Genomic DNA, 19,086 nt, shown 5'->3' with positions numbered 1-19,086 from the left:
ATCAAATTGCTGTATTTATGTCCTACTGCCTCTGTTTTAGCAAATTTTCAGAAATCCCAGTTATTTAACCTCAAACGTGGCACCCGTCAGGGATGCCCTTTAAGTCCCTTTCTCTTTGATTTGGCTATAGAACCTTTGGCGATAGCATTTCGAAACTGTCCTGAATTGACCGGGATTTGGAGAGGGGGTGTTGAGCATAAAGTTTCTCTTTATGCTGATGACTTATTACTTTTTCTTTCAAATCCATCCACATCCTTACCTCCAATGTTTTCACTTCTTGACCAGTTTAGCCAGTTCTCTGGCTATAAACTTAATTTACATAAGAGCAAACTTTTCCCAATTAATAAGAAGCACAAGAATTAATATTTCGTGATCTCCCTTTTAAAGTAGTCCATAATCAATTTACCTATCTTGGGATTACAGTCACAAGAAAGTTTCAAGATCTCTTTCATGAAAATTTTGCCAATCTTGCAGTCTGGTACAATGGTCACCTCTATCTATGTCTTTGGTAGGTCGTATTAATGTTGTTAAAATGTATGTTCTCCCTAAACTTTTATACTTATTTCAATGAATCCCAATTTTTATTCCTAAATCTTTTTTTGATTCCTTAGAGTCTATTATTTTGTCATATCTGTGGAAGAATAAGCGCTCTAGAATTAATAAAGTCTATCTCCAAAAACCTAAAAAAGAGGGTGACATGGCTTTACCTAACTTTCGTTTATATTACTGGGCAGCCAATATATGTTGTGCTACCTTTTGGTCTTTTTTCCATGGCCAATCCGAGTGCCCTAATTGGGTGGCAATGGAGTTGAGCTCCACTAAAGAACTATCTATCTCTGCACTTCTTGGCTATGTACTCCCTAGTAGTTTGTTCAGATTAATAGTTAATCCTCTTGTTAGACACACTTTGCGTATTTGGGCTCAGATTAGGAAATTTTATGGTTTCCATGGTTTTCCCGTTTCCAGCCCTGTCGTACATAATCACCTTTTTCTACCTACTACGTACGATTCAGCATTCCATGTTTGGTATAGGAAGGGCATTAGACATTTTGAAGATCTTTTTATTGATAATCGCTTCGCTTCTTTTCAACAGCTCTCTGCTAAGTTCAATCATTTTTTTAGATATCTCCAAATTAGACACTTTATTGTTCCTTTAATTCCTAACTTCCCTGAAATGCCTGAGAAAAATGTTATGGACTTTTTTCTTTCCATTAATCCACTAGGTAAAGGTTTAATATCAAGTATTCAAGATAAATTAGCAGCCTTACGACGAGCCCCTGTGGATAAAATTAAAATGGCATGGGAGCAGGATTTAAATACCTCCTTATCTGATGAGACTTGGGACTCAATTCTCAAATCGGTTAATACAACCTCTCTTTGTGCTCGCCATTGCCTCTTACAGTTTAAGATTGTTCATAGAGCCCATATGCCTAAATCTAAATTATTTCGATTTTATGCTAACATCAGTCCGCTTTGTGATAAATGCAAAAGGAGCGAGGCCTCTCTCATTCATATGTACTGGTTTTGTCTTAGCTTGGAGAAATTTTGGAAAGATGTCTTTATAACGTTATCGTATATTCTGAATCACCACCTAGAACCAAACCCTTTAATTGCTCTGTTCGGTTTCTGGGGTGAGACAGATTTACGTCTGAGTTCGTCTAAGTGTCGAATATTATCATTTGCCTCTCTCCTGGCTAGACGTTTAATCCTTCTTAGATGGAGAGATGTTGCCCCGCCCACGCATGCTCAATGGCTTAATGATATTATGGTCTGCTTGGACCTTGAAAAAATTAATTATTCAATTCTTAATTCGGACTTAAAGTTCCATAAGGCCTGGGGACCTTTTATTGAGTACTTTCATAACCTTCCTCCTAACTAAGGTTTTTTTTGGTCCCATGTTTTCAGCTCCTTTTTCTTTTGGTAGTAGGCATTAATATCTTCTGCTGCTAAGTGTATTCACAGTTTGGGGGTTTGATTGTCCTGATTTATATTCTCTATATTGTGTTGTGGGTGGTCTGGAGTTTCCTTTTTTTGTTTTGTGTTGTGGGGCTTGGGGAGGATACTAATTTTACTTGTCTTCAATTTGGGTGCTTTTTCAATTATCTTTCTCTGTATCAAATTGTTATTGTATGCTTATTTTTGCTCTGTATCAATGTCCTTCATTTTGATCTGGGTTTTTTTTATCTGTACTTATATAGAAAATGTATTAAAAAACTAATAAAAAAAGACCGTCAAATACCCGATGTGTAGAAAAAAAACAAATTGTGCAAACAACAAAAGCAAGCAAACCAATGAAATTCACAAAAGTGAGTCCACACCCACGAATCCAATCATACTGTAGCTCATCCAGTAACTCATTAGTTACAGGCCACAAACTTAATTCAGTGCAGAGACAAGTAAACCTTGCAGAGCAGCAAGCTGAACTGGCCTGTCCCTCCTCTGGCCCCGACACCCTGACTTTTCAATCTGACCTGGCACTTGAATTGTCCAAACCTTGGGTCATTTCTCACACTTGGATGCAGGTCCTGCTGCTTTACTATGTTCTCGGGCCCAGGCCCCGCAGCCTTGATTTGGCCTGTACCCAACCATTACAATTTGACCCAGCACTTAAATCGATCAAACCTCAAGTCATTCCCTGCTCTCAAACTCAGGCCCTGCTACTTTGATATGCTCTCAGCCTGGGCCCCACCAGCTCGATTCAGCCCATACCCACCCTTTCCAATTCGGCCCAGCGCTTTAATTAATCAAACCTTGAATCTTTCCTCACTCTCAGGCCCAAGCCTGCATCCCGCAGCCTCACCTCAGTTTTGCCACATCAAATTGCCTCCAAGCCCACTTCAGCAATGGTCAGATATTGGCTCATTCCTCACTCTCAGGCCCTGCCACCTTGATTCAGCCCATACATTCCACACTGCATCTGTTCTGCACTATTGAGAGACTTCAGTTCACACCACAAAAATGCCAGATTGTATAGGCAGTTCAGAAGCTCAGCTCTGCATGGGAAGTTACAGACTATTGGTTGCAGTGATTGTTTACCAGAAAAAGTGTGATTAATACAGTAATTTATAGTTTTATTTGCTGCTGACTAGAAGTCACTGTGCTTCACCAATATCATCTTAAACAGAATGAAAGTCAGATAGAGTAGATCCCTAGACTAATTAATCTTGTCTAATATGACAGATCCATCAAAAATATCAAAAAACATGCATTGTCTGAGTAAAAAGAGAAAATGCTGGAATCACTCAGCAGGTTAGGATGTATCAGATGGAAGAGAAACAGTTAACATTTCAGGTGAAAAACGCTCCACAACCTATGGACTCAATTTCAAATCACGTTCACAATATTATTTATCATTTGTTAATTATTATTTTCTTTTTTTGTTTGTATTGATACAATTTGGTGTCTTTAACACACTGGTTGTTTGCCCATCTTTGTGTGTGCCCCCAGCTATATGGAGTACTTCACCATGTCTTCAACCCGAGCCTGAGCCTCCAGAGGGTTCCTGTGCTGTGGAAGACGTCCTGCCTCGTCCCTGTACCGAAGGCCTCGCCCCAGTGGCTCCAATGACTACAGACCGGTGGCATTGACCTCCCAAATCATGAAGACCCTGGAAAGACTTGTTCTAGAGCAGCTCCGGCCTATGGTTAGGCCACACTTAGACCTCCTCCAGTTCGCCTAGCCCCGACTAGGAGTCGAGGATGCCATTGTCTACACCCACCTGGACAAGCCGTTGAGCACTGTGAGGGTCATGTTTTTTGACTTCTCCAGTGCGTTCAACACCATCCGCCCTGCTCTGCTGAGTGAGAAGCGGACAGTGATGCAGGTGGATGCTTCCCTGGTGTCATGGATTATTGATTACCTGACTGGCAGACCACAGTACATGCGCTTGCAGCACTGTGTCAGACAGAGTGGTCAGCAGCACTGGGGCTCCACAGGGGACTGTCCTATCTCCCTTTCTCTTCACCATCTACACCTCAGACTTCAACTACAACACAGAGTCTTGCCATCTTCAGAAGTTTCCTGATGACTCTGCCATAGTTGGATGCATCAGCAAGGGAGATGAGGCAGAGTACAGGGCTACGGTGGGAAACTTTGTCACATGGTGCGAGCAGAATCATCTGCAGCTTAATGTGAAAAAAACTAAGGAGCTGGTGGTGGACATGAGGAGGGCTAAGGCACCGGTGACCCATTTCCATCCAAGGGGTCAGTGTGGACATGGTGGAGGTTTACAAATACCTGGGGATACGAATTGACAATAAACTGGACTGGTCAAAGAACACTGAGGCTGTCCACAAGAAGGGTCAGAGCCGTCTCTACTTCCTGAGGAGACTGAGGTCCTTTAACATCTGCCAGACGATGCTGAGGATGTTCTACGAGGCTGTGGTGGCCAGTGCTATCATGTTTGCTGTTGTGTGCTGGGGCAGCAGGCTGAGGGTAGCAGACACCAACAGAATCAACAAACTCATTCGTAAGGCCAGTGATGTTGTGGGGGTGGAACTGGACTCTCTGACGGTGGTGTCTGAAAAGAGGATGCTGTCCAAGTTGCATGCCATCTTGGACAATGTCTCCCATCCACTCCATAATGTACCGGTTAGGCACAGGAATACATTCAGCCAGAGACTCATTCCACCGAGATGTAACACTGAGCGTCATAGAAAGTCATTCCCACCTGTGGCCATCAAACTTTACAACTCCTCCCTTGGAGTGTCAGACATCCTGAGCCAATAGGCTGGTCCTGGACTTATTTCCACTTGGAATAATTTACTTGTTATTATTTAATTATTTATGGTTTTATATTGCTATATTTCTACACTATTCTTGGTTGGTGCAACTAAAACGAAACCCAATTTCCCTCAGGATCAATAAAGTATGTCTGTCTGTCTGTGTGCAGTTGTTTATTGATTCTATTGTGTTTCCTTGTACAGTATCAGAAAAGCTAAAGCAATTAACTCAAATAGTAGAACTATTATCTAAAGATATAAACATGAACTTAGGACTAGAGGAGTGCAGAACATTACACAGAAAGAAAGATGCAGTAGAGCCAATAGAATACAAAACAGAGCAGCAGGATACAATACAACTGATAGATGAATATGGAACATATAAATATCTGGGATATCCACAAGCAAAGAAAATAGATCATACTGTGATAATGGGAAACCCTTCGACAGAATTTACTTCAAGGCTTAAGAAAATCTGCCAAACAGAGCTCAATTGTAAAAAAATAACAAAGGCAATAAACACTTTTGCTATACCTATATTAATGCAGTCTCTCGTTAATGTACTATCTTGGTTCGAAACCGATTTGGTAAACTTACAAAGAAAAATAAGAAATGAAATGACAAATTTCCAAAAATACTATGTACACTTGAATGTGCTTAGATTAACACAACCTAGAGCAGATGGAGTAAGAGGAATAACAGACCTTAAAAATTTACACAATAGTCAGGTAAAACTTCTATGGATATACTTTCATCAACAAAAACAGGATTTAACACTCCATACAAGCATATACAGTTCCAATAAGAAGTACATGCCACTAAACTTTAAAGAGAGCACAATTCAGAAAAATAAAGAAATTATCACTATTAAATAAAAAGTTAATCAATGGAAGAGCATGACCCACCATGGAAGACATCCCCATGGTCTGAGCGGACTAGATGTCGACAAGAAAGTGTCGAATGCCCAGCTCAGAGTTGAAGAGTTCTTCCCAGAAACAAAAAGGTTCTTTGTAGCAATGCAGGACCAAAATTAGCTAAAGAAATTAGCAAAAAAAAAATAAAAGACCAACAAATTCAAGACGATAAATGTAGAAAATGCCAAGAGAAACAGAAACAATCCAACACATTACAGGATTCTGCAGGAATTTAACTTAGTCTGATTACTTACACATACACAGTCAAGTGGCAAACATCATTCACCAAAATCTCGCTTTAGACGACAAACTCATAAAAGAAACCATACCTTACTATAAATACAAGTCTGAACTAGTTTGTGAGTCAGAGCCCTACAAACTATTCTAAGACTGATTCATTATTACAGATAAGGCAATCCATAATAACCATCAGGACATAACAAGCAAGAACAATTTACTTAATAGATATGGCCACCCCAAACTCTGATAACATAGAGAAATCAATAAGTAAAAAAGCACTAGAAATATGCTGAATTAAGAGTGGAGGTTGAAAGATTATGGAACATGAACAGGGTATAAATTGTCCCAATAATAATATTTACACTGGTATCATCCCAAAGTCATTACTCAATAGCATTAAACAATCTCGGCCTACACAGCAGTATTTATGTAAATCTCCTGAAAGCCACAGTACTAAGCACTACTAGAATAGTCTGAAAGTTCCTAGCAGTTGAGAAATGAGTGTGCTTAGTTATGCCTTGTACCTCAGGTTTTACAGGCTTGAGCTGAGAAAAAAATAGAACTAGAACAATAATAGTAAATAAGTAATAGTGAGAACACAAGTTGTAGAGTCCTTAGATTATGGAACCAGTTCAGTTTTGAGATGAGTAAAGTTATCCACATTGGTTCAGGAACCACCTGGACCACACCTCTTTCCACCCTGTTATTTGTAAACGTGCCATCCCCTTCCCTTAATTCATCCATCTCCGCTGCTCTCAGGATGAGGCTTTTCATTCCAGATCTAAGAAGTCCTTGTTCCTTCACCATCAACTCTGCCCTCAATTACATCTTATATTTTGCGCATGTCTGCCCTCGCCCCATCCTCCCGCTAACCCACCAGACTTAGGGTTCCTTGTGTCATCACCTATCATCACACCAGCCTCTGCATCCAGCACATAGTTCTCTGTAACTTCCACCACCTTCAACGGAATCCTACCACCAAGAATCTCTTTCCCTCACCCCTCTTTCTGCTTTCCGCAGGGATCACTTCCTGCACGACTGCCTTATCCAATCATCCCTCCCCAATGATCTCCCTCCTGGCCCTTATCCTTGCAAGTGGAACAAATGCTATATCTGCCCCTAAACCTCCTCCTTCACTACCAATAAGGGCCTCAAACAGTCCTTCTAGGTAAGGCAACACTTCACCTGTGAGTCTGTTGGAGTCAGCTACTGTATATGCTACTCCCAGTGCTGCCTCCTGTATATCAGTGAGACCGTCTTAGATTGGGAGACTGCTTCACCAACCACCTATGCTCTGAGCAAGAGAAAAAGCAGGGTCTTCCAGTGACCACTCATTTTAATTCCACTTCCCATTCCCATTCTGACATGTCAGTCCATGGCCTCCTCTAATGCCATGATGAGGTCACACTCAGGCTGGAGGAGAAACAACTTAAATTCTCTCTGGATAGCTCCAACTGATGGCACAATCATCGATTTCTCAAAATTCCAGTAATGGCCACCCACCACCACCCTTCAGCATTCCCCATTCCCATCTCCCTATCGGGGGGGGGCCAGATGGACCCAAAGGCAGGACGCAGGCACTGAAGTACTAGGGGGAGGACAGGATGGGGATGCCATGGCACTTAAGGGTAGCTGGGGTTCAGGCAGATATAGTTCAGGAAGAGCGGAGCGGAGCGGGCTCCCGGAGTTCAGGCAGGCGGAGCGGAGCGGGCTCCCGGAGTTCAGGCAGGCGGAGCAAAGCGGGCTCCCGGAGTTCAGGCAGAGCGGAGCGGAGCGGGCTCCCAGAGTTCAGGCAGGCAGAGCAGAGTGGCTCCCGAAGTTCAGGCAGGCAGAGCAGAGCGGGCTCCCAAAGTTCAAAGTCCAGTAGACAGACTCCCAGGATTCAGGCAGGCAGGCAGACAGGTCCCCAGGTTCAGGCAGGCAGGTCATCGGGGTTCAAGCAGGCTGGAAGACTGGTCCCCGAGGTTCAGGCAGGCGGGCAGACCGGTCCCCGAGGTTCAGGCAGGCAGGCAGACCGGTCCCCGAGGTTCAGGCAGGCAGGCAGACCGGTCCCCGAGGTTCAGGCAGGCAGGCAGACCGGTCCCCAGGTTCAGGCAGGCAGGCAGACAGGTCCCCAGGTTCAGGCAGGCAGACAGGTAGATAGGTCCCCGGGTTCAGGCAGGCAGGCAGAGCAGAGCGGCTCCTGAAGTTCAGGCAGGCAGAGCGGAGCGGGCTCCCAAAGTTTGAGTTCAGGTAGACAGGCTCCCAGGGTTCAGACGGGCGGGCAGACAGACAGGTCTAGGTGGCGATAGGCTAGTGGAGAGCCCTCCCTGGGCGGGCCGCATGTATCCCGGGTAGGGGCGCCTCCCAGGTGGAAACACCGGAGGCCTGGGCACGATGCGGGCCCCTAGGCGGGTGCAGGCACTATCCCAGATTTCGGGCGGAAGAGAAGGAGGGGCGGAACCACCTCCGGGTCGGCCAGATCCGCCCGACGGAGGCAAGGGATAGGAACAGGCAGGACCCCCACTGGGCCACGGCAGGTCGGCCAAATGCACCCGGCAGAGGCAAGGGATAGGAGCAGGCAGAACCACTGCCGGGCCGAGGCAGGTCGGCCAGACGTGCCCGACAGGGGCAAGGGGTAGGAACGGGCATAGGTCCAGGTTGACCAACACAACAGCCATGACAATGGGAAATGAGGAAACGGCCGGCAGACAGCACGACCGCACGAAAAACAAAACCAAGCGGAGAAGCAGGACCAGCGCATGGGAAGAAAGGTGGGGGAGCAGACCAATCTGGCAGTACTGGTACGGGCAGAGAAGCATGGTGAAGAATAGGTCTGAGCCCGGGTGGGATAACAGAATGCAGAGATGAGTTCGGAGCCGGCGGAGAAACGGGAAACAGAACAAAACGACCACCTGTCTGGTCCCAGTCCCAAGGCCCCTTATAAACACCTGCAGCTCAATGAGTTACAGGTGTGTCTCCTTGAACCAGGAGGGTCCTAACTAGATCACGGGTGACGGGAGGGACAACTGCTGGACCCGGAGTCTGGAACCCCCGGACCGGATCAAAACCCGTTACGCGGTTCCGGATCGGACCCTGACACTCACTCTCTTACCTTATCTCCTTACCTGCCCATCTCCACCCTCTGGTGCTCCACCCCCTTCCCTTTCTTCCATGGACTTCTGTCCTCTCTTATCTGATTTCCCCTTCTCCACCCCTTTATATCTTTCACCAATCAACTTTCCAGTTCCTTACTTTACCCCTCCCCCCTCAGTTTCACCTATCACCTGCTACCTTGTATTTCTTCCTCCCCTACCCCTACCTTCTTACCCTGGCTTTTCATCTTTTTTCTCCAGTCCTGATGAAGTGTCTCAGCCCAAAATGTTGACTGTTTACTCTTTTCCATAGATGTTGTCTGGCCTGCTGAGTTCCTCCAGCATTTTGTGTGTGTTGCTTGGATTTCCAGCATCTGCAGATTTTCTCTTTTCTGTGATTGAGGCTTTCAGTAACTAAGGTTTTGTACTGCAACATTATCCATCTTCTTCTTTTCTCCACTTTCCTTCTTATCTAAGAAAGGATGTGCTTACATTGGAGAGAGTTCAAAGCAGATTCCTGAAAATTATTCTGGGATCGAAAGACTTGTCATATGAGGAACAATTATAACTCTGGGCCTCTACTAACTGGAATTCAGAAGAATGAGGGATGACCTCTGTTACGTACTCGTGACACATGACAGTGGAGCCCTTGTCATGTGACTGGGGTTGAAGCTGTACTGGACTTGAGGTGATGGTCTTGTGATGGTGGTGACGTCATTTTCCCGCCAGTAGCGATCATGTGATGGATTTTTTTTACAGGTTATAAAAGGTAGACCCCACCCTGTGAGGAGGGGCAGTTCGTGGCTGGATTTGCCAAGTTGACTTCATGCCACTGCGTGTTTTAAGAAGGATGAAGTTTTTATTTAACGCTAAAGTTTAAAAGGTCATTGCCAGCAGGTTCTTTATGATTCTGTTAGTTCGAGGAGATTAGAGGAGAGTGAAGATTCAAAGTTGGAAGTTAAAGATTGAGGAGAATCGCTTTCTACGGTGAAACGGGGGCGACCTTTGTTTGATCCTTATTCGGAAGGATTTCGTTGACTATCTTCGTGTTAATCCCTGGGTTTGACCTAGAAAGGATTGAAGGTAGTGGAGAAGGAAAGGTCAGTGCCTTTAAGCCGTTCTATTTCGTGAATTCTTCGTGGGAAGTTCGACGTCGGGGATCGAAGCCAAGCGACGTGAAAGAGAATTCAAATCGTCTTGTAAAGTCTCTCCTTTTAAATGGACTGTGAGCATATCGAACTTTTGGCAATACCAATTTAAAGAACTGTTTTTGCAATATCACTTTACGAACTGTTTGAACAGCCGCCCAGCAGCTGTTTCCGGTTACGGTAGTGTTTGTTTACTTTTGGGGGTTTGTTTTCTGTGTTTAATAAACGTGTTGTTTGTTATAAGAAACCCTTGCCGAGCTCATATATTTGTTGTTGCCTGAATACGTAACATTAAATATGGGGGCTGCGTCTGGATTGAATCATTTGAGTTTAAATGCTTGCTGACTTATAAATCGGTGTTTTGGAAACGGGGATTACTCGGTTCTTTTGTTTGGCTTGTTGTGGTATTCGGCAGCAATGAATATTGATGAGTTTCTGGCTTCGCCAGCTGCGGAGGTGTTGGCGAAGGCGAGAAAAACTGAGGTGTTTGAGATAGCTAGTAGATTGCGACTTAAAGGTATTTTGCAGACTACTTCTAAGGCTGTAATACAGAGGAAAATCGCGTCACACTGTGGATTCGGGTGTTTTTGATGAATCGATTTTAGAGTCGTTTCAAATAAGTAATCTGGAGATGCAGTTGCAAATCGAACAAATGAAATTGGAGAGGTGTAAATTGGAGATGGAACAAAAGCAGAGAGAATTTGCATATGCAATGGAGGAATTAAAGTCTGGGAATCAGTCTTCTGGTTCTAAAAAAACGTTTGTTGCTAGTCAAGAAATTAAATTGGTCCCTCCATTTAGTGAAACAGAAGTGGAAAGGTATTTTCAACATTTTGGAACTATTGCTCGGATGTCAGAGTGGCCGAAAGATAAATGGTCAGTGTTGTTACAGAGTGTAATTAAAGGCAAAGCACAACAAGTTTACACAGCTTTAACAGCTGCACAAGCTCTTGATTATGATATTGTAAAGAGTCATATTTTAAACGCATATGAGTTAGTCCCAGAAGCATATAGGGAAAGATTCAGAAGTTTGAAAAAGTCTGTGGAAAAAACTTATGTGGAATTTGCCTATGATAAAGCTATGTGTTTTGAGAGATGGGTTTCTTCTAAAAATGTAAATGGGGACTATGATACATTGAGAGAGCTGATTTTAATGGAGGAATTTAAAAGAAGCATTCCTGTTGAAGTAAGGACCTACTTAAATGAGAAGGATGCTGATAAATTGCAGGACTGTGCTAGATTAGCTGATGAGTATGTTTTGATCCATAAGAACAAATTTCCTCAGGGCAGAATTTTTAAGAGGAAAAATAACACAGAGACTCCAGGTAAATTTGAAATTAAATTGGAGGTTAATGAGAAAGTTGATGAGAAAGGAAAGCCTGTGAAGGAAAGACAGTTTGGTCTTACTTGTAACTATTGTAAGAAGTCTGGCCATGTAATAGCTAACTGTTTCAAATTGAAAAAGAAAGAGAAGGAAGCAGTTCCAGATGCTTGTGTGCAACATACTGAAGCACCTGTAAAGTTACAGGGTTTGATAAACACAAATGAGGCTTTGTTAGAGTCTGACCAAGTTAGAAAGGGATATGATCATTTTGTAACTGAAGGGTTTGTATCCTTGAAGGAAGGATCTACTCTGGTGCCAATAAAAATCCTTAGGGATACTGGTGCTTCTCAATCATTGATGTTAGACAGTGTGTTGAAGTTTAATGAAGAGTCTGATACTGGTGAGGTAAATTACATAAGAGGTGTTGGAAGTGATTTTATGCCTGTACATTTACATAAAGTAAATTTAAAGTCGGGGTTAGTTACTGGATTTGTTAAAGTAGGATTACAGCATAGCTTACCTGTGAAGGGTATTTCTTTATTGTTAGGTAATGACTTGGCAGGTGGACAAGTTTTTCCTGAAGTGCATTTGACAATGGAATCAGAGGAACCAGAGTTGAATTCTAACACAGATTCTTCCTGTGTTGTGACTAGAGCTATGGCTAAAAAGATTGATGCGCAGAATGAGGTTGTTATTCAGGACTGTTCGACTCAGGATTCGAGTTTTGAGGATGTGTCAGAGACTTTCTTATCTTCGTTGTTTGAACAAGATTCTGGGAGTAAGTCTGACTATAAAGATTTATCTTTGTCTACGAAGGAGATGATAGCAGAGCAGAATAGAGACTCTGAGATTATAAAATTAAGAGAGCAGGTTTTACTAGATAGTGAAATTGATAAGGTGCCAGTAGGATATTACTTGGAAAAAGGAGTGTTGATGAGGAAGTGGAGATCGCCTACAATTCCAGCAAGTGAAGATTGGAACGTTGTTTACCAGGTAGTTGTTCCAAAAGCTTATCGAAATGAGATTTTGACTTTAGCTCATAGTGTGCCTTTAGGTGGACATCAAGGGGTAAGGAAAACTGTGGACAAGATTTTAAAACATTTTTACTGGCCTGGTCTTAGAAAAGATGTGGCGATGTTTTGTAAAACGTGCCATACTTGTCAAATTGTGGGTAAACCAAATCAGGTTACACCAATAGCTCCATTCCAACCTATCCCAGCATTTGGTGAACCATTTTCTAAAGTTATTGTAGATTGTGTTGGTCCATTACCAAAGACAAAAACTGGTTATCAGTATTTGTTGACTATCATGTGTACTTCTTCTAGGTTTCCAGAGGCAGTACCACTTAGGAATATAAAAGCTAAGACTGTGACAAAGGCCCTTATAAATTTTTTTTTACTTATTTTGGATTACCTAAGGAGATACAAACTGATCAAGGCAGTAATTTTATGTCTGGATTGTTTCAACAGATAGTTTATAAATTGGGAGCTAAGCAAATCACTTCGTCTGCATACCATCCAGAATCGCAGGGTGCCTTGGAGAGGTTTCATTCTACCCTCAAGGATATGATTAGGACATTTTGTGTGGAAAATGAAAGTGACTGGAATGAGGGTATAAACTTGCTTTTATTTGTAGTAAGGGAATCGGTACAGGAATCTTTAGGTTTTAGTCCATTTGAACTTGTGTTTGGGCATAGAGTTAGAGGACCTTTAGCTTTGTTGAAAGAACAGTGGATTAATAAGGAAGTACACATTAATTTGTTGGACTATGTGTTGAAATTTAAGGACAGGTTACATAAAGCTTGTAGCTTAGCTAAGGAAAATTTAAAGTTGGCTCAGGAGAAAATGAAGACTTGGTATGATAAAGACGCTAGGATGAGGATGTTTAAGCCTGGAGATAAGGTGTTGGTTCTTTTCCCAGTGCAGACAAATCTTTTACAAGCTAGATTTCATGGTCCTTATGAAATTGTGTCTAAAATCAATGATGTGGATTACATGGTAAGAACTCCAGATCGTAGAAGGTCAACACAACTTTGCCATATAAATATGTTGAAACCATATTTTGAGAAACAATCTGATACTGTGACTGTTGTGGCTAGTGAGAATGAGTTTGATTAGGAACATGATAGATGATTCATCTGACTTTCATTCTAAATCCAACATTGTTTCTGTTAGGTTACCAAATTCAACCATTCTGGAAAATATTGATGAAAAATTAGCACATTTACAGTTAGAGCAGAAACAGCAGATGAAGGAATTAATTTTTAAATATACGGATTTGTTTCCAGATGTTCCGAGAAGGACTACTATAGCTTTACATGATGTAGATGTTGGGGATGCCAAACCTATTAAACAACATCCATATAGGATGAACATGGAAAAATGTGAACTTGCTGAGAAAGAAATTGAATATATGTTAGAGAATAATATCATTAGACATTCTAACTCGAATTGGAGTTCGCCATGTGTTATGGTGCCAAAGCCAGATGGTAGTATTAGGTTTTGTACGGATTATAGGAAGGTGAATACTGTAACGAAAACAGATGCATATCCAATTCCTAGAGTAGATGATTGTGTAGATAAAGTTGGAAAGGCAAAGTTCCTTACAAAGATTGATTTATTGAAAGGGTATTGGTGTGTTCCATTAACGGACAGAGGTAGAGAGATTTCTGCATTTGTAACTCCATCTGGGTTATATGAGTATAATGTTCTTCCATTTGGGATGAAGAATGCCCCAGGTACTTTCCAGAGGATGATTAACTTTGTGATTCAGGGATTGAAAGATACTGATGCTTATATTGATGATTTAGTGACAGGAAATGATACTTGGGAAGCACACATTATTGCGATGGAGAAATTGTTTGAAAGGCTTTCAAAAGCTAACTTAACTATTAATTTAGCTAAGAGTGAATTTGGACATGCCACTGTGACTTAGCTTGGTTATGTTGTGGGTCAAGGTAAGGTAGCTCCTGTTCAGGCAAAAGTTCAGGCAATTTTAGAGATTCCCGCTCCAACGGGGAAAAAGACTCTCAGAAGGTTTTTGGGAATGGTAGGATATTATCGGAAATTTTGTAAGAATTTTGCTAATGTTGCCCTTCCATTAACTAACCTTCTGCGGAAGAATGAGAAGTTTGTATGGACGGTGCCTTGTCAAGAAGCATTTGAAAAATTGAAAACAATGATATGTCAACAACCTGTGCTTAAGGCACCTGGCTTTGGAAAACCTTTTTCATTAGCTGTAGATGCTAGTGATGAGGCTGCAGGAGCAGTATTAATGCAAAGGAATGAGGGTGATGAGGTTGATCATCCAGTAGCTTACTTTTCTAAGAAATTTAATAAGCATCAAAGAAATTATTCGACAATAGAGAAAGAATTGTTATCTCTTGTTTTAGCTTTGGAATATTTTGAGGTATATGTTAGTACAACTCAGAAACCACTTATTGTTTACACTGATCATAATCCGTTAGTTTTTCTGAGTAAGATGAAAAACAAAAACATAAGATTATTAAATTGGAGTTTGATGTTACAAGAGTACAATATTGTGATGACTCATATTAAAGGTAAAGATAATGTGGTTGCTGATTGTCTATCTCGATGTTGAATGTACACTAATTTTTTTTATGGAGTGGTTTTTTTCAATTGTAACACTCCTACTGTATTGTGACTTATAAGCTGTTATATGATGGTGTTGTGTATTGTATATGTTATAAAATTTATACCTTTGTTTTTCTTGTAAGCAATTGTTAAAAATTTTTGTTCTTGTCAGTCCAAAAATGTTTTTTTGGAGGGAAGTGTTACGTACTCGTGACACATGACAGTGGAGCCCTTGTCATGTGACTGGGGTTGAAGCTGTACTGGACTTGAGGTGATGGTCTTGTGATGGTGGTGACGTCATTTTCCCGCCAGTAGCGATCATGTGATGGATTTTTTTTACAGGTTATAAAAGGTAGACCCCACCCTGTGAGGAGGGGCAGTTCGTGGCTGGATTTGCCAAGTTGACTTCATGCCACTGCGTGTTTTAAGAGATGACGCAGTTTAGTTGAAGGATGAAGTTTTTATTTAACGCTAAAGTTTAAAAGGTCATTGCCAGCAGTTTCTTTATGATTCTGTTAGTTCGAGGAATTAGAGGAGAGTGAAGATTCGAAGTTGGAAGTTAAAGATCGAGGAGAATCGCTTTCTACGGTGAAACGGGGGCGACCTTTGTTTGATCCTTATTCGGAAGGATTTCGTTGACTATCTTCGTGTTAATCCCTGGGTTTGACCTAGAAAGGATTGAAGGTAGTGGAGAAGGAAAGGTCAGTGCCTTTAAGCCGTTCTATTTCGTGAATTCTTCGTGGGAAGTTCGACGTCGGGGATCGAAGCCAAGCGACGTGAAAGAGAATTCAAATCGTCTTGTAAAGTCTCTCCTTTTAAATGGACTGTGAGCATATCGAACTTTTGGCAATACCACTTTAAAGAACTGTTTTTGCAATACCACTTTACGAACTGTTTGAACAGCCGCTCAGCAGCTGTTTCCGGTTACGGTAGTGTTTGTTTACTTTTGGGGGTTTGTTTTCTGTGTTTAATAAACGTGTTGTTTGTTATAAGAAACCCTTGCCGAACTCATATTTGTTGTTGCCTGAATACGTAACACCTCATTGAAACACATCGAATGTTGAAATGCCTCGATAGAGTGAATGCGGAGAGGATATTTCCTATGGTGAGAAGCCTAAGACCCAGAGAACACAGCCTCAGAACAGAGGGACATCCTTTCAGAACAGATGTGGAGGAATTTCTTTAGTCAGAGTGGTGAATCTGTGGAATTCATTGCCACCAGCAGCTGTGGAGCCAAGCCATTGTGTATATTTAAGACAAAGGTTGATAGATTCTTGATTGGTCAGGGTATGAAGGGATACAGGGAGAAGTCAAGAGGTTGGGGCTGATAGGGAAAATGGATCAGCAATGGTGAAATGATGGAGCAGACTCAATGGGCCAAATGGCCTAATTCTGCTCCTATATCTTATGATCCCTTCAGGTGATGCATTCTGGAGATTCACTCAATATATTGTTTCACTTTTGGTATTTTTCTTATTGACCTTAAACCTTTGCCCTCTCGTCACCAATGTTACTTGGTCACATTTTTGATAATCTCTTTGACACTGTCCAAGTTAAACTAACTTTATGGTATGGTTTGAACTCTCATGCACTAGAATTCAATTTTACCCCTGGAGCAATTATACCCCAGATAACAAAATCTCTGCATTGTCATAACCTTCCAGATCAGGGGTTCCCAACCTGGGGTCTCCGGATCCCTCAGTTAATGGTAAGGCTTCCATGGCAAGATAAAGTTGGGAAACCCTGCTCTAAATGTCTAACTCCACTGACTATTGATTTAAGATTGAATGTATATCTCTGAACGTCTTATTTAAACTTAGTTTGTGCCCATACCTTCTAGATGTCTGACTCCAATAACCATTAATGGAAGACTGAATGTATAATCATGGATTATCTCACTTAAACCTAGTTTGGCACAAGGTTGTTTCATTCAATACACTGTCAAAGCAATAGCCTACTCCTGATGCCTCACATTTAATCCTGTATCAGGCCAAGGTCCAGATTAGTGTTTCAAGTTTATTGATTTGAAAATAATTTTACTACCAGGCAGCATTTGCAATTAAAATGTACCCTTATAAATGGCTGAAGACACCAGGATTGGTCCTGTAATTGAACCAACCCCAACCGAATCCAGCCAATTTCAGTTGGGTAAACACAAGCATTTCTGCGGATGCTGGAAATCTAGAGTATCACATACAAAATGCTGGAGGAACTCAGCAGGTCAGGCAGCATCTATGGAGAGGAATGAACAGTCAACATTTTAGGTCAAGACCCTTCATTAAGACTGGAAATGAACCTTTCCAGTCCTGATAAAGGATCTCCACAATTTCATTGACAATTTTAGTATTAGCTGCCATGGTGGCCTGACACTTGTAGGGATTATTTGAGTTACTTTTGGCTTCCTGTCATCTTGAACCAGTCCAGCCAATCTCCTCTGGCCTCTTTCATTAACAAGACATCTTCACCCACAGAACTGCTGCTCACTGGATATTTTTGTTTCTCAGACCATTCTAAAGTAAATTCTAGAGACTTGTGCATAAAAATTTCAGGAGATCAGCAGTTTCAGAGATACTCAAATCACCCTGTCAGATGCCAACAATCATTCCACGGTCAGGTGAGTTAGAATTCTTCCCCATTCTGATGTTTGGTTTGAACAACAACTTAACCCTTTGACCATGACTGCATGCTTTTGTGCATTGAGTTGCTGCTACATGATTGGCTAATTTAATATTTGCATTAACGAGCTGGTGTACAGGTGTACCTAATAAAGTGGACACTGAGTATATATGTAAACAAAGATTATTAGGATGAGCATAGGATTGGTGTTGTCTTTGCTGCCAAAATACTTATATAAAGGATGAATATTCATATTTGATTTCCCTTGCTGCTAAAAGTAAATGCCAATGAGCACTGAGTTCATCAGAATCACTAAAATAGAAATGGAGCTTTGGTCTTTACATAGACATGTGGGTGGTGGGGTGGAGATACGCCTATACTAAAGGAGGTGTATGGCACTCCCGCAGGTCACCCTTGGGCAATGTGTAGCATTTGCTTAGCCCCTCCAATCAGAGTCATGTGAAGCCATGGTCATATGAGCAACTAATGCATATCACAAGTCCTGGTTATGCGACCAGAGGACAGGCAGACAATTTCTGAAGAGTATTGGTAATGGCTGGGGTCACCCATCTTGTAAAGACACTGCCCAGAAGAAGGCAATGGCAAACCACTTCTTGGCAGAAAAAGTTGCCAGGAACAATCATGATCCAAACCATGAGCATCCACGTCAAACCACATGGCACATAATAATGATGATGACTCAGGCATGGTGGCCAGGAAGTCAGTTTCAGTAGCTCAAAATTCAGCATCCAGTCTTTATGTTGAAAGTGGGTATTAGTCCCTTGGTACAGTATATGCATTGGAGGGAGCTTACAATTGGTGTGAAGCATTTCCTAAGAGATATGTTTAACTTCAAGAAACTCAGTAAAGCTCACCTTTGAGCAGTCTCAGGCAAGTGACCAAGGCCTCAAAATCAGAATACCTCAGATTTTCCCATTCTTTCAATAATAGCTATGCCCAAACCAGTCTTCAGGACAGCAAAGAGTAAGATCAATTTTGAACTGTATTCCTTTCTTTAGATCATAATTTTATTTTAACTAAAGCATTCATATCTTGCAGCTGAATGTAAGAGTTTTATTTCCTGCTGAGATTCTGCGTTAATGAATGCAGCACAAGTCTGTTCATTCTAGCACAAGGCTGCACTGAAACAGTATAAAGCTGTTTCCTTGTACTGGAACAAACTCTCTCAGGAAATCATAACCCACTTCTCGACCAATTATGTATGTGCATGTAGATAAAGCATCTGTTGATTGGCATCAGCAACACTGATGACAAACCGGGGGTTAAACATTCTACAATCTCAAATGCTTTTTCTGGATACATTGCTGCAAATAATCTAACGTCAGTGATGACATACGTCAGTTCTGAGTCATCCCAATCTGCCAGTTAACAGCAGAATCGGCTAGCTTCTACTATGCTGACTGAAACCAGCACAGAAAAATGAGGAATATGACCC

General features: G+C 41.8%; 1 protein-coding gene across 7 annotated transcripts in view; it reads left to right on the top strand.

Moving 5' to 3' along the window:
* Positions 1 to 19,086, top strand: part of LOC132383599 (phosphatase and actin regulator 4-like) — a 300,611-nt gene that overhangs the window by 28,433 nt on the left and 253,092 nt on the right. For 4 of the 7 annotated variants that reach the window (XM_059954773.1, XM_059954769.1, XM_059954771.1 and 1 more), the window contains one exon: positions 3,448 to 15,065. The exons of 1 other annotated variant lie outside the window; for it this stretch is intronic. In XM_059954773.1, coding sequence (XP_059810756.1) covers positions 10,729 to 12,894 — 2,166 coding nt within the window. In that variant the 5' untranslated portion in view covers positions 3,448 to 10,728 and the 3' untranslated portion in view covers positions 12,895 to 15,065. Of the gene's footprint in view, positions 1 to 3,447; positions 15,066 to 19,086 lie in introns of those variants that run through there. 2 more of the 7 variants (XM_059954774.1, XM_059954775.1) reach the window with 2 other exon arrangements.

This window comes from Hypanus sabinus, chromosome 30, assembly GCF_030144855.1.
Source record: "Hypanus sabinus isolate sHypSab1 chromosome 30, sHypSab1.hap1, whole genome shotgun sequence".
Taxonomy (NCBI): Eukaryota; Metazoa; Chordata; class Chondrichthyes; order Myliobatiformes; family Dasyatidae; genus Hypanus; species Hypanus sabinus.
Note: the sequence above shows the minus strand (reverse complement) of the source record. Positions and strands in the feature narration are given on the sequence as shown.